This window comes from Phyllobates terribilis, unplaced genomic scaffold (genome assembly GCF_046119375.1).
Source record: "Phyllobates terribilis strain yellow unplaced genomic scaffold, ASM4611937v1 Scaffold_1__5_contigs__length_1240528914, whole genome shotgun sequence".
NCBI lineage: Eukaryota > Metazoa > Chordata > Amphibia > Anura > Dendrobatidae > Phyllobates > Phyllobates terribilis.
The window spans coordinates 451091424-451116827 of NW_027362761.1; the positions used below are offsets into that span (position 1 = coordinate 451091424).

Here is a 25404-nt window from a genome sequence, read left to right on the forward strand (position 1 = left end):
TTTTTATGTTTTGGCGCTTTTACACAATAAAACTATTTTATAGAAAAAAATATTTTTTTTGCATTGCTTTATTCTGAGCGCTATAACTTTTTTATTTTTCGGCTGATGGAGCTGTATGGCGGCTTTTTTTTTGCGTAACAAGATGACGTTTTCAGTGGTACCATTTTTATTTCTATTTTGTTTTTTGATCGCATTTGTTTCCACTTTTTGTTTGGCAATATGATGAAAAAGCATATTTTTTTGCTCCGTTTTTTATTTATTTTTATTACGGTGTGCACAGAAGGAGTTAATTAGTGTGACAGTTTTATAGCTCGGGTTGTTTCGGACGCGGCGATACCAAATATGTGTACTTTTTTTGGTTTTGTAAAAATATACGGATTTATTGGTTTAATATTTTATTTATTTATTTTTATTTATTTTGTGATTTTTTTATTAATAGTTTAAAAACTTTTTTTTTACTTTTTTTCACATTTTTTCTTAGTCCCTGTATGGGACATTAATTTTTATTTTTCTGATCTCTGATCTCATGTAATGTAATAGACATATATTACATTACATGAGATCTTCCCTGACTGTTTCAGTCAGAGTCTCCTGTCTGGCTACAGCTGCAGCTGAGCCAGACAGGACACCATATATGGCAGAGCTGGAGGCGGTCATGTGACCTCCAGCTGCCATAGCAACCCCAGGTCCTGGAAGGACTCGGAGGTCTTCGGAGAGGTAAGTTGACGACCCCCTCTCCTCCTGCTGTCTCCTATATGCCGCGATCACTATAGATCACAGCATATAGAAGACAGCTAAGGGTTAACATCACTGGGACCTGATCTAATCAGGTCCCGATGATGTTCCCTGTCAGAGCTAACGCTCTGCACCGGAATCGCAGCGCTTGCAGGACCCTGGGGGTCCTGAGCGCTGCGAGACCACCCACCGTTTTTAAACGTCGGCGCTGCACAGAGCCCGGCAAGCGCCGACGTTTATCTACAGTGGGCGGTCGGGAACCGGTTAACCTCCATTTATAAAAAAAAACAGTAAAATAAACATTTAGACCAGATACCTATGACAGTTGCCTGTAAAGAAAGGTTTATTATTACATATCGAGTGCAAATACATATATTTTCTGTATATACTGTAAGGCAGCATTAGACATCATAATGGGGGATACTCGCTGCACCGGGTAAATCAAAGTACACCAGCAATGTCCTTCCGGTATTTCACAATGCTGCAGTTTATTGCACTTCATAAACCACAGTTCACCGGGTCCAACTCAGTGGCACACCGACACATATATATATATAATGTTCACGAGCCAAGTGGCAGACCGGCCCACTTGCTCCAGGTACAGCCTTCAGCAAGGTAATAACATAGCAATGTCCATATTAATGTCCATATAACACAGGGTATTACCTTTGCCGGGTTTAGCTGCTGCAGTCCATTAGGCTTGCCACCACTGTGGCTTTGCGGCTTCCCAGGTAGGGGTCTCCAGCCGTCGTTCCCTTCAAGGCCACTGACATCCACACAGGATCCAGGCTCTGCCTTTCAGGACTCTTCATCAAACCTCTGCCTTCCAAGGCCACTAGCATCCACACAGGATCCAGTCTCGACCTTTCAGGCACCATGCTTCACTCGGCCTCACTAGGCCTCACACGGTCGGTGTCCCACACACACGGGAACAGGCCTTACGCCTCTCACACAGAACACACCTGTCTCCCATCAAGCAGGGTTTATATATGCATCCCGTGCACACACACACACACATGCAGACAGGACCTTGCTGATGTCACAGTCATGTGATCAGACAGACATTCTGTGCGCGCAGGACCTGTGCTATGTCATAGTCATGTGACTAGTCACCTGAGGGGGAAGGTACATGGTCAGGTAAAACACATCCTGGACCATTACCGTAATGCCAGCAAGTCGCCGCATTACAATACGAATGCAATCAAATAACAGAGTAATATAAGACCCATCAGAAAAAAAACTGAAAAGATACAATCACCAATCTGGTTCAGAGAGACTAGTCTTTAGTAAGGGGGAGAAAAAAAAAGTCTGTCCGAAGCAGAGTCCATCTGTTAACATGCAGCAATATTATATTTAGAGGATTAATCAAATTGACAAATCATAGACTGAGGAGTGAAATTAAGTTAAAGTGTCACCTTCTCCTTTTTCTTGCAAAGGTGCTTGATCCATTCTCTCGGTCAGATTGTGTTGTGAAAGAAATCCCCTTCTTTCTTCCATGTCTTTGATTATATGTGTGGACCCTTTATAGTATATGATCAGTTTACTGGGAAATCCCCATTTGTATGGGATGTTCCAAGCTCTCAAAATGTTAATTATGTCTAGTTTCAGTGTTTCTTTAGAAAGGCCTGTATAAATTCTGATGTTTTCAAATGGTGCTGGTAGCTTGGAATTCCTCCTCATATACAGTCATGTCCAAAAGTGTTAGCACCCTTGAAATTGTTGCAGAAAATAAAGTATTTCTTCCAGAAAATTATTGCAATTACGCATGTTTTGTTATACACATGCTTATTTCCTTTATGTGTATTGGAACAGTACAAAACAAAACTGAGGAAAAAAGGGCAAATTGGACAGAATTTCACACAAAACCCCGAAAATGGGCTGGACAAAATTGTTGTCACCTTTTCCAAAATTGTGGGTAAACAACTTTATATCAAGCATGGGATACTTCTTCAAACTCACCTGGGACAAGTAACAGGTGTGGACAATATGAAAATCACATCTGAAACCAGATAAAAAGGGGAGAAGTTGACTCAATCTTTGCTTTGTGTGTCTGTGTGTCCCACACTAAGCATGGAGCGCAAAAAGACTAGGAGAGAACTGTCTGAGGACTTGAGAACTCGCTCCCGGCCATGTCCGTCATCTCCCTGACAGTCTGGGGCGGGTGGGCGGTGCCTGAGGGCATCGAAGTATGTGCCATTGATCTGATGGTCTGTTGGCTAAAAGGGCACATGTGACTATAGTCAGGTGGTTTAAAGGTCCTGAAAGGTGCACACGCTATGATTGCTCACTGTTTCCCTTGATAAAGATTTTGAAATGTACGTTGGAAGCTGCGTTTCACCCTGGAGGGGGGTCCTGCTCTTAATGGGTAGGTGTCTACTGCCTTTGGGAAATTACTAGATATTACCTGTTTATATTTAATGAGACTTGATGTGACGTAATAGGAGACCCAGGCATTTGGGTGGTTTTCCACCACTATATGGTCACCAAGCACTAGCTGAACTTCCCCTGTTTAACTCACCAAGCTCCTTTTTCTTATTTAAATCCTCTACCCCTGGGTGTTTGCTCCCCCCAACAACGTATTCTTTCTTTTTATTCATTGTTGTTTGTTTTTCCTTATATGTGTTTGGGAATCCATTGCTGTTGTCCATCCAATTGTTTATATGGAATATGTAATTTTAGCATTTTTTGTACTAATAAAGATTTAGGTCCCCACAGAGAGAAGGGCAGCAGTCCATCGAGGTACAAGGCCAGGAGACCCGAGGGTCCCAACCTGGCCTCTCTGAGAGTTTCCATGGAGCCAGATGACCGTCAGGTCCCAATCTGGCTTCTCCGAATGTCTCCATGGGTTGCAGGCGACCGATGGGTCTCTCCTGGCAACCCGAAACAAAATATCCATGGGGCCAGGTGACTTCTTTGTCCTCTCCTGGTCTCCCCAAAATGTATCCATGGTCTCTCTGATGGTCAAATGGATCAGATCTGTATCTTTCCTGTCAGGGCCGATACCCTTAGACTAGAATCATTTCGAATACAAATATGTGTCTCTTTGGGTAAAGCCATGCAATCCATCTGCTGTCCTGAAGGATGTCTCTCATTTTCCTTGTAAAATCTTTTTGATGCTCCTTGATTCTCTGTCCCAAATCTGACTGCTACAAAAACACTGCTTGTCTGCCCTCAGCCCCCTGAATTGCAGAACTGCTCTCACCCTCCTCTCCCAAAGCCTAGTGTGCATTAGTGGAGGTATCTTTCTCAGGTCGACCACATCACCTGGGTCTACATGTGAGATTCCCTGTGGTGAAGGCTCCCCTGGATCTTCTTTCAACACTTTCACAATGTGCCTAGACGATTTTTGAACAATGGTTAAAGGCTCCTGAGATACTAATGAGATTAGTGGAATGCTGGACACTTTACAAGTTAAATTAGTGTGCATAAAGTGACGAGCAACGAGCAAGCAGAACATTAATAAAACACAGCCAGCAATCTCTAATAAAACACAATAAAGTATTTCTATTGGATTAACAAATCTAATCATCTGGCTACTTAAGATTTTACGCTGTATCGTCACAGTGGTCCTGTGACTTTAGATCAGACATTCTGAGTCAGGGCGGACTGGCCTGTGCCGGATCTACAGTATGTGGCTGTTCTATGTCTCTGTTTTATAGTAAAAGCAGCCATGCATAAAAAAAAATCCTGTTTCCGATAACCCTTTAAAGATGAATTGTGCAACATCTGGAATAACACAAGTTCTCATCTCCTGATCTAAATTGGCTTTTAGATTCCTGTTTCTGCTTTGCTGCAGAAAGAAAACACATTTCATCTATCACGTTAAGTTAAATAAATGTGGTGTTCATCAGGGCAGCTCAAGCTGTGATTGAGCTAATGAGAATGCAAATTAATTGCGCTGAGTCTTTAGACTAGCTGAGCTAGAGGAGGTGACAGAAAAATGCAATTATCACAATAAGGGAAAATAGGATTATTGCACTCACAGTTGGGACCAACACCTGTGCATACATAGAAGTTTTGTACTAGAAAACAAAGCTGAGAACCTTACAATATAGTGTTACTTAATTAATGGTAGCAAAAGTTTCATTTATGTACTGATAGTGACACTTTAAAGTGCATTACCCCTTATAGGATCTAAGTTCAGTATATTAAAATGTAAGTCCACTATATTTATACAATGAGGAATCAGGGGTGGAAAAATCATTAGTGCAACAACCAGCGGAGCCGCACAGAGACCCAAGAGGTAAGAGGGGGGCACCTCCAAAGCAGCAAGAAGCTTCTGTCATAGACACATAAAGTGGTGCATTATGATGAACTATTGGACTGCAAATGGCACAAATACTGTTCTTGCCCTTTTCTGTCTGTGTCTGTTACTGTGAGGAATAACATTATTTCTAGCTGTTATATGACTTGTATACTGCATTTTTATCAGTTTTCCCCTCTGCAGACACTATTTCTAATTGTCAGTTGTCTTTGAGCTGGTGGGTGGAAACTAGCTGCTATGATGTCTCCCATACATAGTACACATGCATAATGGATTACTGCTTTCTTGTCTCTATGTAGCACATGTTCAGACACAGGAGTAGCAGGAGGACATTATACTGCAGTATTGAGCAGTTTGTTAATCCACGCTAGGGTAGGCCAGCCATACTGCTGCTGTTTCTGAACATGTGTTACATAAAGACAGGGTGAAATAAATACTTACAAAAAAGCAGCAAAACCCTCCTTGCTTTAATTTTAACTCTTTCCCATAACATTGTGGTATAGGCTAAATGTTGTTGTATTGATGACTAGGTCAGAGCAAATTCAGAACAGCAGGTCTTGTGGGCTGTTCCCGGTATATTGTGGTTGGTACCCACCAAAACAGTCCAAGACAGTGATCTGGTCATGGCTGACCAAGGCTCGTTGATACACATGGGGAATAAAGGCAGGTCTTTGGATTCCTGGGAATATCTACAGCACAAATTGCTAACACGTTAATGTTAATGTGAAGGTGTCAGAGCACACAGTGCAGATTGCCAGTGCTGAATCCTGTGCTCCACTAAATGTGCCAACAATGTGCACGAGAACTTTACAGCTACAACTTGGACCAATAGAAATAGGTGGCCTGGTCTGATGAATCACATTTTTTACATTATGGCCAGGTGCATGTACCATACTTGGAGAAAATTGTAACATTATGGACTAGTGTGATGCTCTGGGAATATTCTGCTGGGAAACATTGGATCCTGGCATTAAAATTGATGTTATCACTCATTGTAACAATGTTGGAGACCAAGCACATCTCTTCATGGCAAGGGTATTCCCCAATGTCAATGACTTATTTCAGCAGGAAAATGCACCCTTACACATTGGAAAAACTATTCAGGGATAATGATTTGGGAATATGAAAAAGAGATCAACCTAATGACTTTTTCTCCAAATTCCACAGATCTCAATCTGATTGAGCATATGTAGGATCATGGGCGTACCCAGGATCAAAACTGGGGGGGGGGACAAGCCATGGTCGTTCAGATTGCAAAATTTTAAAGCGAAAAAGGTGCAACGCTGGAAACAGATAAGACACCGGAGGGTGAGTATAAGATGGAGCAGGAGAATTACATTTAGAGCACCAATCCAGGTAATCACATATAGAGGCCTCCCCATAGTGTAATTACATATAGCCTAGAATAATGACGCTGACACTCGGGGTACAGGATAATGACACCGACATTGGGGGTACAGGATGACACCGACACTGGGGGTACAGGATAATGACACCAACACTCGGGGTATGGATTAATGGCGCTGACACTCGGGGTACGGATTAATGGTGCTGACACTCGGGGTACAGGATAATGGCGCTGACACTCGGGGTACGGATTAATGGCGCTGACACTCGGGGTATGGGATTTTATTTATATTTTATTTATTTATATATAATAGTGCTATTGCTATAATAATTAACGTCCCCCCAGCTGGCCCAGCATTAACCATCTGTCCTTTGTCCAGGTCCGGTTCCTACTCCCAAGGCCCAGGCCCCAGGCCCTTCCAAATTTCAATAATTACACAGTGAGTCAGTGTATTGTGTAATTTACACTGGCTGGCTGCCACAGTCACTGGCAGCCGGCCCACAGTAACAGGACAAGCGCTCCGCTCCGGCGGGATTCTCAGAGACAGGAAACAGGGGAGGCAGGCAGCGTGCTACGTCAGCACGCCTCAGGAGTCAGGACCCTGATCAGGTGACATGCGGCGTGCTGTGTCTCTCAGCGTGTGTTAAAGGTAATCCCGGCTGGACCCCATGCAGTGACACTGCGCAGTTCCGGCCGCCGGGTGCAGAGCAGAGCAGTCACCTGCGGCCGGCCGCAGAGGGAACTTTCGCTGGCCGCGACCGCCGGCGATCTAAGTGTGTGTGCGGCGTGCAGGGGTGGATTAAGAGTAGCAAGGGCCCCGGGCAGTTTAGAAGGCGCGCCCCCCCCACCACCCCCACACGCCTGATGTATCACATGTCACATGATCCCCTGTGTTAGATCATGTGATAGTTCACGTGAAATTAATTTGGCACAATATTAATTATAATAATTTTTTTTAGGCTGTGTGCCCACTATGCGTTTTTTAAGTGTTTCCGCAGCGGCAATTCCGCTGCAGAAACGCTTAAAAAACGCTTGGTAGAAGGTCTGCCATGTTCCCCAATGATAATCCGCATGTGGATTTTCGCTGCGGATTATCATTGCGGAAAAATCCGCAGCATTACCAATTATTATGCGGAAGCGCGGCGTTTTCGCCACCATTGATTTGCATTGGAACGCATGGAATTCGCATCACTGCATCTGTACATGCGGATTCCATGCGTTTCAATGTGCGGATGGTACCCGGGTTTGGAGAAGAGGAGACTCTCCTCCGGACCCGGGTACCATAGAAACTGTGAAAAAAATAATAAAATAAAAAATTGCCATGAAATAGGCCACAGTTTTATTGACCTTAATCCTGGTCTTGCTAATACGCTCCATCGATTTTGTGTACCTCCACTTCAGTAAGCAACCATATCTGACCGGACAATAACAATTCCTGGATACGCAGGCCACCACCGTAACATGTCAAATTTAATGTCTCTGATCAATTCCCGTGACGATCTGACACCAAGGTAATTTTTTCCAACATGCAACACGAGTACATTCGGCGGTTGATCCACCCTACAATAATATGCCACTTCCGGCAAAACTCTCCCCTAGGTCATACCATGGATACCCCGCCACTTGATCAGCGCCATGGACCGAGCCTGCCCGAGCTGCCGACCATCTGTGCGAACATCAGCCCGTAACGCACCCCAGAACACATATGAATGACTGAGGATCCAAACCAAACATGTATCTATAACAAGACAAAACAATCACCACATAAACAAAATATCATCATACTAACACCCAGCTACAGCCCCAACTCCACCTTATACAACCACAAGGTGAGGGCGGACATATGAGAGAAAACGTGCTGATTCCCGACATATACGCCGAACCACATTATCACCCAGGCCCCTACGAGAAGCCTCTGTCGCCACCCCAATGCGGAATGAATGAGACCCATATTCCTCCGGCCTTTCATCCCTCAATAATAAAGTGTTTAAAGCTGCCACAAATTGGTACCGAGACAGTGAAAAACCGTTCCCATGTCTTAAGACACACACGCACTCCATAAAATGCTTTAGTAAAGCAATCGGGCAGGATACATGACCAGGAACAGCATACAAGACCACCAACCTACCTCTGCCATATTGATCCGTCTTGGAATGCCTCAACACACATTCCACTCTGTCATCCAACACACGAACGTCATCCAAATTTAAACCCCCTTCAACCAAATGTGAAGGACTGACTAGCTCGCTAATGCGAAATGCACCAAAAAAGGCTAACCCAAAAGCAGCCGAAAACAACACTATCTCATAATGAGACTAACAAACAGGCTTCACACAACCCAACAACTTGTTCAACTGCACAAAAGAGACTGGCCTCCTTCTATCCCGAATAACCGCGCCTTTTCGAAAACCTTTCATGGCCTGACTCACCAAAATTCTTTTGTGACATCCTTCACACCCTGTAACTTAAATGAAAATGCCAGATCTACTAATCTCTGTGACACTGCGGACACCGATCTACAAAAAAAGAAATCTTGTCCCAAAAAGGCTAAGACCAAACACAACCTACCCTTATCAGAAGAATCCGCCTCTGTACACACACTCAAAGATTCCCATTCTAGCCATACTTTTTGATACCGATTCCACGTAGCCTCCGTCACCGAGTTCCTGATTAACTCGAACACTACGCCTTCACCAAATTCCACAACCTATTGGGGCATTCTGCTCCCACTTCGTCAGCCCATGGCACCAGCTGACGAAACCTGTCGAATTGAAAACCAGATCGTCAGCCACTTCATTGGATACCCCTGGACATGCCTTGCTACTACGCACACATTCCATTCCAAACACTCGTTAAATTGGCAGCAAAATCCTTTCTTGTTAGCCGCCGAGCACCCACTTCCTGACTTGAAGTCCCTGGCCCCGCTCCGAAAGGGCTGTGACACCAGCGCCGTCATTAATCGCATCCGCAAGGATATGTCCTTGTGATCCCACCTCATCCCCGGTCTCATTGCCTTCCGCTGCCTAAATGGTTCATCATAATGTAGCCAGGCCAGGCCGCCATACACCCTGTGGGCTTCTGCGGTACCATTCATATACCCCAAGAGAGTGGAACATTGTTCCAGCTCTTTTTCCCCAATTACACTTGCCAGAATGGCGAATGCATGTAACCAGTTCGCAAAACTTCCAGGACTTAATCTATATCTGGGCTTTTCTTCCTCGTCTTTTTTGAGTCACCCGGTGTTACCTTGTCTTGATTAAACTTCTCCAAAGGGAGTAACGAAAATATCTCTACATACTCCCATTTCCAAATTTTTTTTTACCTCATTCTTTAAATGTGCCCCCAAATGTGCCCTCAAAGCACACGTAGACCTCACTTTTGTTGTTCCGCCCCACCACTAACCTGAGTAGGTATAGCCTCCCGCCTTTCCGTGGGACCATTTGTTCTTCCCATTCCCGATTGTGGATTGCACCGCCGCTAATTCCTGCAACACCCTCAGCAATTGACCCCATAGATTATGTGCCCCTACCATTATTGCTCTGACTGTCCCGTGAAGCCAATCCCCGGTTAGCCAGCCCTACAACATCTCTGCGGTGCCTCCCGTCAGACCCATCATATGCAATATTTACAATCGTCGTCTCCTTACCAAGCTGCCTCTGAGGAAACCTCAGATCAGCCGCTGCAACGCTGTCTTGAACTTTTTCTTCCAGTGAGTTCTCATCTTCACTGCTGTCCTGTAGACTTTCCTCATAGTCCTCCCTCCCCGGGGGGACCGCAGGGGGAACTTCCTTCCGCCGCCTGCAGCCATCACCCCAGGATGCGGCTCCCAGCTCACCGCCTGCAACTGGATGCTTCATTCCGCCCGCCATTCTCTGTCTCAAGGCCCAATGTCGTGTGGTGGAGCGACTCCGGCCCCCCACGGGCCCGCAGGCTCTCATTGTCCTGTGCCACCATTTGGCTTATATGTCAGCCCTGGCCCCCCCTGCAGACTGCAAGAGGGCCGATCCTCCTCACTCTGACCCTTAGCTTCACCGATGGGCGACACGATCTTCCTGGCCGGCCGCGCCACGGAGGTCGGCCGTGACCCATCCTGCCTCCCGCGGGGGGGCATCCCGCTGTCCAAGGTGGCCCCAGCTTCGTCACCGGAGGCCGCCGCTGTACACATCCAGGGCCTAGCCATCCGCGAACTGAAAGTAGGCTGCGGTCCGGGAACCTACTACCAGTTTGCTGTGGCAAGGATTCCTCCCGGCTGCCGGAGAAGAGGCCACAGGCCGCGGCTCCCCTCCTGCTCCGAAGGGTCCCTGAGGGGGCTCCTCGATCTCCTCCTCACCGCCCTTCTGGCCTCCGGTGAGTAGCGCTCCGGCGGATGCAAACGCTGGGCGCATGCAGCAGGGGCAGCTGGTACGGCAGATGCGGGGACGGCCACGCTTACCGGCACTTCCAGTGAAGGGGACAGGCATGTGACCCGGATTCCGTCATGTATAGCCTGGGCTCCGTGTACTGCAGTGGCTGCCCGCAAAATATCCAGCAGCATTGCCAGGTCTGCCATTTTTTTTTGGTCCTGCTTCCGGCGTGAACTGTGTGACCGTGTGTCCTGACAGCTGCTTTCCAGGATGCAAGAGGAGGTAATTGACCTCCTGCACTTCCTTATATCTCCTCTTGCTCCTGCCCCCACCTCCAATCCAAACCCCCACACTTACTCCTAATCCCTTGTTCAGATTTTTAACCCCTTCACTCCCCCCTCCTGTTTTGTCATGTGGCCTGTACACCCTATGGGGCTCCCTGGCCTTTCTATGTAATAAAGATCTGGACAAGGTAACTATAATACACATATCCCAAACTTGTCACAGTCAACTTGAACAACATAATAATAATGATTATATAATAATATTAATAAGTACAATAATCCTACAAAAGCAAAATTCTTAATCTCTACGCCATAATGAACGTTTCCTTGGAAAAGGGTCTAGAAGCACTCTTACCTGTCAGGGAAGGGGACAAGCTGCACAGTGTTTTCTCTTGACATTTTACTTTTGCTGTACTTTTATCTAAACAAAACAAATATGGAAATTAGAATTCCTCTTTACACCAAAATCTATGATTACAATGAGAAAAGAAGAACTGCACAATCAGCATTGTCCCTCTCCTCTCCTCATAATACCCAGAGAGAGCTCTAATGTGTTCTCCAGAAATAATTACACATTAAGTATTAATTATCAGGTCGCTGGAGGAGGTTATAGCATGTCTCCAGTATGCATGGGGGCACAAGGTAGTGCTCAGAGAATTCAGGTTAATGCTCGGAGCAACTAGCTCTATCTATCTATCTATCTATCTATCTATCTATCTATCTATCTATCTAGCTAGCTAGCTAGCTATCTAGGTATCTAGCTAGCTATCTATCTATCTAAAATAATACAGCAGCATTCTGTAAGCACTAAGATGTATGCAAACATTGAATATATGAAATTTGGACTGAATTACTGTTACGTGCAATATACTTATAAAAATGAAGGTACTTAGAACATAAATTGGTCAATTACTATAGGAGGTGGTAACTGCCTCCTGTTTGACCTTGCACTCCCCCCATTTAACCAGCAGGTGATGTATATTCTACTCTACCAGCCCATTTAAATTGTAGGCATTTCAGCCCAGAAGTGACATGTTCTGTCCAGAGATATAGGCTTGTAGCCCAAGAGAGGCATGTAGGCAGAGTAGTACCCATCAGATTGGAGGTCACCTTGCAGCGGTTGATGGGCACACATGAATTGGCCAATTTATGCGCTAAGAACCTCCGTTTTTTGTAAGTAAAGCTCATTGAGTAATAACACAGTTTAAATCAAACGTTTTTATTGTCTTTATGTATTTTGGCCATAATGGAGTGCTGCTGCGCTTTCTTTTTATATATCTATCTATCATCTATCTATCTAAAATAATACAGCAGCATTCTGTAAGCACTAACATGTATGTGTGACGCACTTGTGGCGCCCCTGAGGGTTCGGTCACCACAGAGGTATTGCATCTCATCCAGAGGTGTAGTACCTCACTCTCAGGTAAGGAAGGAGTATGGCTCAGGACCCTAACACCTGCATTCACTACACCACATTTCCGGGGGACAGGGCGAGATTGCTCCTACGGGAGAGCACAGTCCCTGATCCCTGGCTGGAGTGGGGGGAACCACCTAGAGAGGGGGAACTATGTAGTGGAGGGGGTGGAGAACGTAGATCCTGGGAGCACATAGTAGGAAGTATAAAAGGGAGGAACCATCTTGGTTCAGGGCCAGTCAGTTCCAGTCAGACAGACTGAGGAGGAGTCAGGGAGCAGAGGCTCTGTATGAGCTCTGCTCCACAGGTGGTCCTAGTCAGGAGGCCTGAGCCTGGGAGAGAGAGACGGCTCCAGGAACAAGGAGAGAAGGGACCCTAGGGGTACGGGTCGTGCAGAAGGCCACCCGTATGCCCGCTGCTACCAGGAGGTAGAGGGGTAAGGCCAGAACAGGGAACCGGGTCCCTCAACTAGTGGAGAAACAGCAAATGCTCAACTAGGAACCGAAGGCTGCAGTGTTTCAAGTGCTGTAGCCATAAGTCCACACCAGTCGCACTAAGAAGGTAGCCACATAGGACCCAGGGGACGGAACATACGTCGCCCTCCAAGGCCCGAGGGTACCGGATAGAAGTGGCGCTGGGTGTGAGGTGCAGGAAGAGGCCAGAGGAAGGTACACAGAACGGGGTCCTGATAAGTGCTCTAGAGATACCTGAGGGTGGACTGAGCCCCTCACTGAGTATGCACAGCACGACGTGGGAAGTTGCTTGGATGTCTGTAACTTGGAAGTTGATAACCGTGAGTAAAGACCCTGGGACTGCACTATCTTGTCTCTGTGTTCCTTGCGGCGCCAGCACTCACAGCACTAGAACACCCTGCACAATCACCACCATCATCCAGTCACGCTGCCCTGAAGCTACCTCCTCCTGTGGGGAGTCACATCACTTTGCTGCACATACCACCAGCTTCAGCGGACTGCTCCGCAGCGGCGGTCACCAATAACTGCATTCCACAGGTGGCGTAGTCGGACATTAACATTTGTACACATCGACTATCCCCTTGGTTTGACCACCCTGGGTCACGGACTGGGTCGCCGCCACGGTGACTACAACCCCCAGCTTCTACAAGGCCCGGCTCCGGGTATCCCCACGGCCCAGGGGGCGCGTTACACTAGCCCTCCCTGTGACATGGGGTACCCGGAGCTGGGCCTCTTGCTGATGTTGAGGGGATGCAGTCGTGGCCTAGACCCGTTCCGTGCCCAGGGCTGTCACATAAAAAATAATGGGCTTCTTTAAGGATGAGTGGTATTTCGACTTCCCAGGTAGATCAGGAGCACCTGTCGAGACCCTTCTGGTGTGTGTTCCTCCGGGCTTTTCTGACTGAGACGTGAAGTAACAAAGTCAGATATCGGGGGCCGGTCACCCCTCTTGCAGCAGGAATCCGTCTGACTAGGCCAGAGTGAGGTATACAGGTGGCGACTCCTCTCCGTCCGTATCCCCCTGGGATCCTTTTGCCTGTGGAGCCTATCTCCTCTGCTCCCCTCCAAGGCCTTCTTAGGCTAGGACCTTGACCGGGTAGAGACAGTGGTTAACGCTGACCCGCTCCTCGTCTCAAGGCCAGAGAACGAGGACAGTGTATCTTCAGTCAGCTGGACCCTGGCAGAAGACCACAATCAAAGACCTTGAACTTAAGATGGACGTTGGATATATATGAATCTATAAGTGTATCCTAAAAGTGTGTCCTCCACCCTCACCCATTACATGGTTCCCCATATCTTTTGTTCCCCCATCTCCTCTATCCCGGGCCGGGGCAGCAACCTGGTGCATTTAGGCCACCTACAGGACAGGAGTGGTGTAGTGTTGAGTGGTAAAGTAGGGTCCCGAGAAATGCTCCATCCTTACCTGGAAGAGGAGATACCACACCTCTTACTGAGGTGCTGTACCCCTGTGGCGACTGAACACTCAGGGGCACCACATTCCCCCCTGGTGAAACACAGCACGTCTGCAGGCTGCAATAGAGTAAAGAGTTGGTACTGACATTCAAAGTTTTTGTAAACAAGAAAACATTCTTCCCTTTATGGGAGGTTCAGGTTCTTTTAACGTTGCATAATATATATATATATAGTATAAATATACAAAACATTAAAGAGACATTATGCATGTAGAAAATATTGTAGAAAATATGGTAGAAAGTGCCAGTTCAGCAGCATGAGGGACCTGTCCCAAACCCTCAACGTAGGCCCTGGGGTGGCTGCAGGGCATGGAGCTCCGGAATTGGACCTCCAGGAGAGCCACTCCAGACAGGTTTTGCTTCTGAGGTCTGAGGTAGTAGTAGAAGTGGGTTTTGCATAAAACCAATAGGGAGCACCTAAATAGGTGCAAACTATATACATTTTGAGTCTGTCTACTGCTTAGCGTCCGCAGGGACAAATGTCTCTCGCAACAGAATCCGGGTGAAGAAAAACTTGCAAAACAAATAACTGTTCAAACACAAGGGAGATGCATCTCCCGGGGCTGCTTAAAAGTGGTATCCCCACCGGGGAAAAGGCTCATTCTTGCCGACCGAGCCTGACCGGTCCTCTGTAACTGGGTGAGTGGGGGCATCCTCCCTGAATACCCTGTGGACATCCAGGGCATACCACCCACGCTCCCCGTGGTGGCGGGTGTAAGACACAAGATCACCCGGGTAGAGGTTCCGGCTAGGGTGGCCCTGCTCCAGCCGTGGCTCGACATCCCGCCGGTTGACGAACACGTCCCGGCTGAACTGTGGGCTCCGAATAAAGCCCCATCCTGCCTCCTGGTGGAAGCGCACAATAACGCCTTCTTCCCGGGGGCTTGGACGGGTGGCCTCCGCCTGGCGGGCCTGCAACTTGGCAGCCTTGGTGCGCACCTCCAGGCGCTCGCAGCGGATCCTCCTTCCTCGCTGCTCCTTGTCGAGCTGGAGGAGCTCTTTACTGCAGAACTCCTCCCGCCTCCGCGCTTCTGACCGGGTCTCCTGGGGCAAGCCCATCAGGTCGCCCCCCTGGTTGTCCCAGGCATAATCTTCTGCCGCCGGGCAGGTGAACGGAGGTGCGGGGAGCGGCAGCAGTGGGGGCTGCTGCGGACCCTCTACTGGTGCGGACCAGTCTGGGTTGGGGCAGGTGGACACCCAGGTAAGTGCAGGCGTTTCCGGATGGGGGGTCGGGAGGCATAGCAGGCCTCCGGGTGTGGCAGTGGCTTGGGCCTCGGCCTCTGGAGCCAAAAGCTGCTCCCACACGATGGCGCCCGGGGATAGGGGTGCCGGCAGGATACTTAGGAGGGCTTCAGTGCGTCCCACGCCTGGGATAGGGGTTTTTGCCTTACCCGCACTTGGACTGCATGGGGCCTCCTGGGCTTCCTCCGCCTGGGCTGGAGCCTCACTTATCAGGTGCGACGAGCTCTGGCGGCGGGCCTTGATCCTCCGCAACACTTCCTCTCTGCGGCGACCAGTCGCTGGGCCTCTTCGACCCTCCGGGTCAGTTCCTGTGTTTCACCACGGAGGAACTCGGCCTCCTCCGCGGTCAGGTGGATTCCCTCCATAGTGAGGGAGGTAGCAGCAGGTGGCCAGCGACGGAGGTCATCTCCTTTGCTGCCTCCATCTTTGCTGCTGGGTGCGGTCTGTTTCTCCTCCTCCTTTTGGGGCGGCTCCAGGGCGTCTGGTTGACGGGCACTCCTTGGGACGTCCCATCCGTCTTGACGGACACTACTATGCGGACTGTCTCTGCTGGAGGGGGCGGTCTGCACTTTTGGCGCCATTGGGGAGCCAGGCCCACGATGGGAGGTCTAAGGTTGCTGTTGTTTTTGCACATAATGGCGTCCGTTCTTCTTGGGCGGGCGCCACATTGAGTGTGTAACGACAGTCTTTTGAGAAAAGGCGCACAGTACCCGGCGGCAATGTGGATTATCTTCTTCCGTTGCTGCGGGCACGCAATCCTGACGACTATGCCAAGTTTGTGACGCACTAGCCCTCCCTGGGACATGGGCTAGCCGGAGCCGGGCCTCTTGCTGATGTTGAGGGGATGCAGTCGTGGCCTAGACCCCTTTCCGTGCCCAGGGCTGTCACATGAAAAATAATGGACTTCTTTTAGGATGAGTGGTATTTCGACTACGCCACCTGTGGTGTCTGGTGAGGGCCACCAGCGCTGCAACAGTCCACTGAGGCTTGTGTCATGGGCAGCTTAGATTGGACCGCTCCCCACAGGCAGAGCAGGCCTCAGGGCAGTGTGAGAAGGGATGGTGGGTGCAGTGCCGCGCAGGAAATAACAGGCTGAGGCTGTATGTGAAGTCATCCAGGTCTTTACTCACTTTCAGATGAACTTTAGCCGCAAAGCTTCCCGCTGCTACACACGGCGTACTGCGGCCACCAGGAAGGGGGTTCAGCACTTCCCAGGTAGATCAGGAGCTCCTGTCGAGACCCTTCTGGTGTGTGTTCCTCTCCTTGGTAAGTTCTCCCACTAAGTCTTCTCCTGACTGTGTGTGGTATGAACGTGGTGTAAGGCCGGGTCCCACTGGATGAACGCAGTTTAAGGGATACAGGTGGCGACTCCGCTCCGTCAGTATCCCCCTGGGATCCACTAAGCCTCCGGGCTTTTCTGACTGAGACGTGAAGTAACAAAGTCAGATATCGGGGGCCGGTCACCCCTCTTGCAGCAGGAATCCCTCTGACTAGGCCAGAGTGAGGTATACAGGTGGCGACTCCGCTCCGTCCGTATCCCCCTGGGATCCTTTTGCCTGTGGAGCCTATCTCCTCTGCTCCCCTCCAAGGCCTTCTTAGGTCAGGACCTTGACCGGGTAGAGACAGTGGTTAACTCTGACCCGCTCCTCGTCTCAAGGCCAGAGAACGAGGACCGTGTATCTTCAGTCAGCTGCAGACTCTTGCTGGACCCTGGCAGAAGACCACAATCAAAGACCTTGAACTTAAGATGGACGTTGGATATATATGAATCTATAAGTGTATCCTAAAAGTGTGTCCTCCACCCTCACCCACTACATGGTTCCCCTCTATCCCGGGCCGGGGCAGCACCCTGGTGCATTTAGGCCCCCTACAGGACAGGAGTGGTGTAGTGTTGAGTGGTAAAGTAGGGTCCCGAGAAATGCTCCATCCTTACCTGGAAGAGGAGATACCACACCTCTTACTGAGGTGCAGTACCCCTGTGGCGACTGAACCCTCAGGGGCGCCACATATTCAAACATTGAATATATGAAATTTGGACTGAATTACTGCTACGTGCAATATACTTATAAAAATGAAGGTACTTAGCGCATAAATTGGTCAATTCATGAGAGTCCACCATTCTTTGGTGGGACCCTAACCTAATATTTATCACACATGCCTCTTCCGGGCTAAAAGCCAACAAATTTAATGGGCATGTAGGATCCAGCACTAATTAAAAACAGTCTTAGGGGTCATGCAGACAAGCGTATAAATCAGACGTGTGCTGTCCGATTTTTAATCGAACAGCACATGGACAACACACTACCCATGTTATTAAATTGGGCTGTTCAGATGAACAATTTTTTACTCGGTCCGACCGTCAATGAGAAAAAAAAATCACATCATGCACTACTTTCTTCTGAGTCTTGAATGAGAGTCACCCATTCAAGTCTATGGGAGCGTAAAAAAAAATTGAATCCCACACGGAGCATCCACATGGCATCCGATTTTTATGGATACATTTCTATATATAAATTGTATTTGATCATGTACATTTTTTAGTGTAGATGTATAAAAATGGATCACACACTGACAACATACAGATGGTACACGAACGTAAAAAATGGACACAAGGATGGCACACAGAGGAAAATCGGATGATTATTAGAGAAACATTGTCCAAGTTTTCCAGATGAAACTTGGACAATTTCTTATTTGATAGTCTACAGCATTCCTAAGGCTGATGGAAGGAGTGCTCAGTCAGAAAAGGAGGCAGTCAATATCTATCTATCTATCTATCTATCTATCTATCTATCTATCTATCTGCTTATATTTATCTATCTATAATATCTATGTATTTATTATCTGTCTCATTTTCTAGCTATCTATAATGTATATCTTTCTATATCAAATATAAATGTATTACCTATTTCATATTTATTTAAAATGCTCCTGTTTTTAAACTTGCATTACTGGAAGGACGAGAGTCAAATGTATGGAATTTGCACCCATCTTGCTGCCATGTTGCTGCCGCTATCTATCTATCTATCTATCTATCTATCTATCTATCTATCTATCTATTTTTTATTGTGTTAGGACAGACTATAGTAGCATGTAAATGGCAGGATTTGTATGTGGGTTTCAGGATTCGAATCTCACCAAAGACGGTATTTGCATAGTTGTATATTCTCCATGTGTTTGTGCGAATTTCTTGCCATCCTCCAAAATTTCGCTGAGAGGAATCAGCTTCCTATGACATTGGCCATAGTGTCTATGTTTTAGATAAGGAGTTTATTTTGTGAGCCCCAATGGGGATAGAAGCTGATGTGAATTATGTAAATCTGTGTACTGCGCCAAGATTATGTTACCACTATATAAGCAACAAGAAAAAGATGAACCTGAAAATAATACATTTAAGATTGATATAGACTGACAATGAAAGATCATAGAGGCATACATACATTGGACTGCAAACAATTACATATTTTAAAGCTCTCTGCTTAGAAATAATCACATTTTTATATTTAATTTTTAGGTTCAATTGGTCCGTATTGGCCCTAAAAATTCAATTCAGACTGAAAAGTTTCAACATTAATCGAAAGTGCCTTGAAGTGCCTTTAGATCCCAACGTACATATAATAATCAGGGGAAGGAACAGGTGTGCTGATCTTCGCTTTGGATCTTCAGGCCACCTGAAACCCAGTAACCACTGGAAGACACAAAGACTGGAGGCCATAAGATCCCAAGCGAAGACCAGAGGACCGGGCGGGCAGCTGCCACAGCAGGACATATAACGGAGGGGCCTAGGACAGGTGAAAATAATCTTTTAATATTTTTTAACACCTTACTGACCATTAAAAGATCCCAGCAAAATTGTGGCCAGCTGGATTTGTGTGAACTGAATCACAAAAAAAAACGAATTCTGGCAAACCTAAAATTTTTGTGAAATTATTGACAAATTCAATTCACTCATCTCTAATTTTGACACAATTTGGAGCAGAGTGTTTCATTAAAACCACACCATTTTCATCTAAGTTACACCCCTTGACAATTGAACAGAAAGAAGTATCCTAAAAACCTGATGCGACATTACATGCCGGTGACAAACAAATTGGTGAATCTGCCCTATTATCTAGCAAATGTGGTGCATGAAGAGGCCGGGTCTTTCGACCGGCGTGCCATCATCTCAGTAAAAAGCAAAGTAAATGGAGAAATTAAACACAACAGAAAACAAGATTATGGGAGCCCGAGCCTTAGACCTAGCAGCAATTTAGTATTGTAGTTAATAAATGAATAATTTATAGTCATTAGGACAAGCAGCATTTTACCTAGGCTCCTGCGCTCAGCACTGATTGTGGTTGACCCTGCCTTATCTGACAATGTGCAACAACGTTTCCTGGAGACAACAAAGTAACCAAACTTGTTCTATGGAGGAAACTTTTTCTCCTCTCTTACATAAGCAGCAGAATCAGCAATCCACAACATAGATATGGAGGCCAAGAAGTAGCACCAGGTCCTCATATATAGTTATAACATGGAGATCACATACACATTACCTTTATTTATGTGCAGGTGACAGTCCTGACATGACCCAGCAGGACCCAGCTTCCCTCGCCCTGGCATCGGCTTTCACAGCCCTCTCAGTAGTCTGCTGCCAGCTTGTGTTTGCTGCAGTTACCAGGCTACAGGAATGCCAGCCATACAATAGAGCAGTCTATAGGACCGTAGTAAGTGTTGTGTGACTACACTTATATACTGACACCTCTGGGACTTACTGAATATTTTATTTACGGTAAAGCTTAATGTAAAAGTTTAATTAGGTTTCTTAGATTTCAAGGTGATGTAGTATAGATAGTTTTGTCAGATAATAGGAACCTGTAACTTGATTTATGTTGCCCAGACTATGGACAGCATGAATCAGATCCTGGCTAGACATTATTTTTCTCTACACTATCAGGATTGCATTAGTTTCTGAGACCTGGGCAGGTAAATACTGTTGTCCTCTTTTTCTGTGTTCAATCTTTAATTTTGGGGGGGATTTGAACTCATCTTTCTGTGACTTTTAATATTTTTTTCTGGCATTTCAGAGAAAACATACAGTAGTTTGAAGATCCATCCGACGACCTTAGCCGAATACTAGTCCAGCTCCGATCGGCTTTTGCCCCTGCTGCTCCTGGTGATCGACAGGTGCAATGTGCACATATGGGAGTGACCTGTCAATACACTGGAGTAATGCAGGAAGAACATACATGCGGCCAGGCTCTGATTTATGCTACCCATGGTTTGGGCAGCATGAAGCAAGTGATGGGTTCCCTTTAAATGGAGTCTGCTAGTAGGATCAACCCTCTTAAGCCAGCTATATGGGCATGCAGGTCATAGGAAGATGAAAAAAGTGATACCTTTATATCTGCAATATGATCTCTTATTCCCGAGGAATCCACATTTTTCTAAATATGTAAATTAACTGTTAAAATCTATGGGCCCGACACAGATCTCTCCAGGAATCTGCCTCCACAGTTTATTTTAAATGAAAGGGGCGTTACCAGTGTGAGACGTGTAGATCAGAAGAGCAGATTGTCAGCCATTACATGTTTCACACTGGTAACTCCACCTTTCATTTAAAATAATCTCTGGATTCAGATTCTCAGGGAGATCAGTGTCCGATCCATAGATCTTAACAGCTCATTAACATATTAAGAAAACCAGGATGGGAGCCCTGCGAAACACCTTCAATTTGTAGGGCTCCAGGTCAGCCGCTATTAACCACTGACTTGGTTAATGGACCAGGGTCCTGGTTATCAATTTGCTCATCTCTAGTACATATCACACAGTTTGATCAAATTGAGTGAGTTTATCTGTCAGCAATGAATGATCCTCAGTGTGTACTACAAACCTTAGGACACAGTGCGACAATCAGACTGCTCTTTAGTCATCTGCATTAGGCGGGGACAAGAATAAAGTACGTTTGCCAAGGAAATCTGGGTATATGGTGGTGTAAGGAAGACACATTTAGTAATTGGTTGGTATTATGAACAAAGCGATAGAAGCAGTAAAGACATTGATAGCACTCTTGGTGTTACCTGCCTGTTTGATGATGAGATATTTACTTTTTTCACATAGAGGTATACCATAAAAAATGAGAAAACTGTAGATGTTTTTATTATTTTTAATTTTAGCAAAAATTCACAATAAAATCAAGTGGAAAACCTGGTGTCAATTTCCTTTAACACAGATGTATAACATACTGTACATACTGAAGTTTTGGATGTTTGGGATAGACGGGCGCTTTCATTTTGGCTTATAGTTGGGTTGATTTTCAATTGATTTTTTAGTTATACTATGGCTAATACAGGAACTATCATAGATGCCTCCACGTTCTGTCTAAGGCATCACCCATCCTGCTTGACTAAAGGGAACCTTTTGTCAGGATTTTATACCCCAAACTAATGGCATCTATCTACAGTGGGGAAAAAGGTATTTAGTCAGCCACCAATTGTGCAAGTTCTCCCACTTAAAAAGATGAGAGAGGCCTGTAACTTACATCATAGGTAGACCTCAACTATGAGATACAAAATGAAAAAACAAATCCTGAAAATCACATTGAAATTTGGATATTGGATTTGGAAAGAATTTTTTTCCAAATTTTGGTGGAAAATAAGTATTTGGTCAATTACAAATAGCAAGATTTCTGGCTCTCACAAACCTGTAACTTCTTCTTTAAGAGGCTCCTCTGTCCTCCACTCATTACTTGTACTGGCACCTGTTTGAACTTGTTATCAGTATAAAAGACACCTGTCCGCAACCTCAAACAGTCACACTCCAAACTCCACTATGGTGAAGACCAAAGAGCTGTCGAAGGACACCAGAAACAAAATTGTAGCCCAGCACCAGGCTGGGAAGACTGAATCTGCAATAGGCAAGCAGCTTGGTGTGAAGAAATCAACTGTGGGAGCAATAATTAGAAAATGGAAGACATAGAAGAATACTGATAATCTCCCTCGAACTGGGGCTCCACACAAGATCTCACCACGTGGGGTCAACATGATCTCAAGAACAGTGAGCAAAAATCCCAGAACTACACGGGGGACCTAGTGAATGACCTGCAGAGAGCTGGGACCAATGTTACACAGGTTACCATCAGTAACACAGTACGCTGCCAGGGACTCAGATCCTGCAGTGCCAGACGTGTCCCCCTGCTTAAGCCATTACATGTCTGGGCCCGTCTGAAGTTTGCTAGAGAGCATTTGGATGATCCAGAAGAGTATTGGGAGAATGTAATATGGTCAGATGAAACCAAAGTAGAACTGTTTGATAGAAACACAGCTCGTCGTGTTTGGAGGAGAAAGAAGGCTGAGTTGCATCCAAAGAACACCATACCTACTGTGAAGCATGGGGGTGGCAACATCATGCTTTGGGGCTGTTTCTCTGCCAAGGGACCAGGACGACTGATCCGTGTACATGAAAGAATGAATGGGGCCATGTATCATGAGATTTTGAGTGCAACCTCCTTCCATCAGCAAGGGCATTGAAGATGAAACGTGGCTGGGTCTTTCAGCATGACAATGATCCCAAGCACACCGCCAGGGCAACGAAGGAGTCACTTCGTAAGAAGCATTTCAAAGTCCTTTAGTGGACTAGCCAGTCTCCAGATCTAAACCCTACAGAAAACCTATGGAGGGAGTTGAAAGTTGTGTTGCCCAGCGACAGCCGCAAAACATCACTACTCTAGAGGAGATCTGCATGGAGGAATGGGCCAACATACCAGCAACAGTGTGTGCCAACCTTAAGAAGACTAAAGGCCCCGTCAGACTTAGCGACGCTGCAACGATCCCGACAACGATACGACCTGTCAGGGATCGTTCTGCGTCGCTATGTGGTCGCTGGTGAGCTGTCAAACAGGCAGGCTCACCAACGATCAGGGGAGCAGCAACATCGTGGAAAGAATCTTTCCACAATGTCCTGCTCCTGGTTACGAGCCTGCTGAAGCAGGAGCAGGCTGGTAACTATGGTAAACATCGGGTTACTAGGGGCACACGCGCACCTAGTAACCCGTTGTTTATCATGGTTACCACTCTGCTACAGTGAGCGGGGGTTACCGCTCACTTTAGCAGGCTCGTAACCATGATAAACAACGGGTTACTAGGAGTGCGTGTGCCCCTAGTAACCCGATGTTTACCATAGTTACCAGCCTGATCGCTGCTCCCGCTGGTCACACACAGCGATGTGTGCTGACCAGCAGGAGAGCAACGACCAAAATATGGTCCAGGACACTTTGCAGCGATCAGCGACCTCACAGCAGGGGCCTGATCGTTGCAAAGTGTCACACATAGCGACATCGCTGGTGAGGTCGCTGTTGCGTCACCAAAACCGTGACACAGCAGCGATCTCGCTCGCGATCTCGCTATGTGAGACGGGGGCTTTACAGAAAACGTTATCAGCTTTATACTGATAACAAGTTCAAACAGGTGCCAGTACTACAGGTAATGAGTGGAGGACAGAGGAGCCTCTTAAAGAAGAAGTTACAGGTCTGTGAGAGCCAGAAATCTTGCTTGTTTGTAATTGACCAAATACTTATTTTCCACCAAAATTAAAAAAAAAATTCTTTCCAAATCAGACAATGTGATTTTCAGGATTTGTTTTCTCATTTTGTCTCTCATAGTTGAGGTCTACCTATGATGTCAATTACAGGCCTCTCTCATATTTTTAAGTGTGAGAACTTACACAATTGGTGGCTGACTAAATACTTTTTTCCCCACTGTATATGTGCTCTAATGCTGAGCAAATCTTTTACCTTTTGTGTAGAAATCTGTTTGCTGGTTTATAGAAATCAATAATAGAAGTTGTACGCTAGTGATTTGTAAGTACAGTGTGCAGGTGCTGCACTTACAGCTCTCCTGCCCTTTCTCCCCGCTCTTCACATGATGGCTCTGCTGGCTGCCTCCTGTCTCTGACTGACAGGTCACTCATGTTTCAGTGACCTGTCAGTCATAGAAAGGAGGCAGCAAGTGGGGAATAGGGAGAGAAGCAGGAGAGCTGTAAGTGCAGCGCCCGCTCACTGCACTTACAAATCATTAGCATACTATTTCAATTATGGATCTCTCAAACACAGCAAAACAGATTTATACATGAAAGGTAAGGGTTTAATCAGCATTAAAGCATTTTTAGTTACATGCCATTAGTTTGGGGTATAAAATCCTGAAACCAGATTCTCTTCAATAAATTTGTCTAAATGGATTTGTACTAAAAAGAAAGCTCAACCTATGCCAGAGTTCTGGTGCAACCTTATCAGTAAATGTGGGCTTTTATCTCTAGTTCTTTAGTCTTTGAGTCATTACAGGAAGAAAGAAATCTTTCACTTGCAATGATTCTTTTTCCATTCATGAACATGTGGAATTTGCTTTTTGTACATATTGTCCCACTTATTTCCATCACAAAGATCCCTGGTGACACATAATCCCCAAATTTGCAAACATGCAAATCACAGTGTAAGTGTTCTGGTCAGGCATTCTATCCCATAATCTCTTACGCTCTTAACTCAGTGAATATTATTGTTCTCATAAGGCTCCTGATCCCTTTTTGTAAAAAAAAAATCGTACCTGGAAACTGACAAAACTATTGCACAGATAAATAGGTTGGTTAATCTCCTAATGTGAGGAAGTTAGGGTAAACCTTTACCCTTGTCTTTGGATTTGAGAAAATTCCTGAATACAAAATGTTGAATTTCATTCTATTTTTAAAACTTTGATATATTTGATCTAACAAAAAGATAATACTCAATGGTTGTCATTCACATCACTGATTTTAAAGAAGCATTCCAGTCAAAATTTTTAACCTCTTAATATTTTGCAAT

At 46.1% G+C, this 25404-nt stretch overlaps 1 protein-coding gene across 2 annotated transcripts in view; it reads right to left on the reverse strand.

Annotated features, from left to right (window-relative positions):
- FAM81B (family with sequence similarity 81 member B) overlaps positions 1-20242 on the reverse strand; it is a 107785-nt gene extending 87543 nt beyond the window's left edge. Inside the window, exons 1-2 of one of the 2 annotated variants that reach the window (XM_073678344.1) lie at positions 20111-20242; positions 11330-11395 (exon numbers count right to left, since the gene is read on the reverse strand). In XM_073678344.1, the coding sequence (XP_073534445.1) occupies positions 11330-11373 (44 nt within the window). In that variant the 5' untranslated portion in view covers positions 11374-11395; positions 20111-20242. Of the gene's footprint in view, positions 1-11329; positions 11396-19882; positions 19959-20110 lie in introns of those variants that run through there. The other variant, XM_073678352.1, reaches the window with a different exon arrangement.
- Between the last annotated feature and the right edge of the window lie 5162 nt (positions 20243-25404).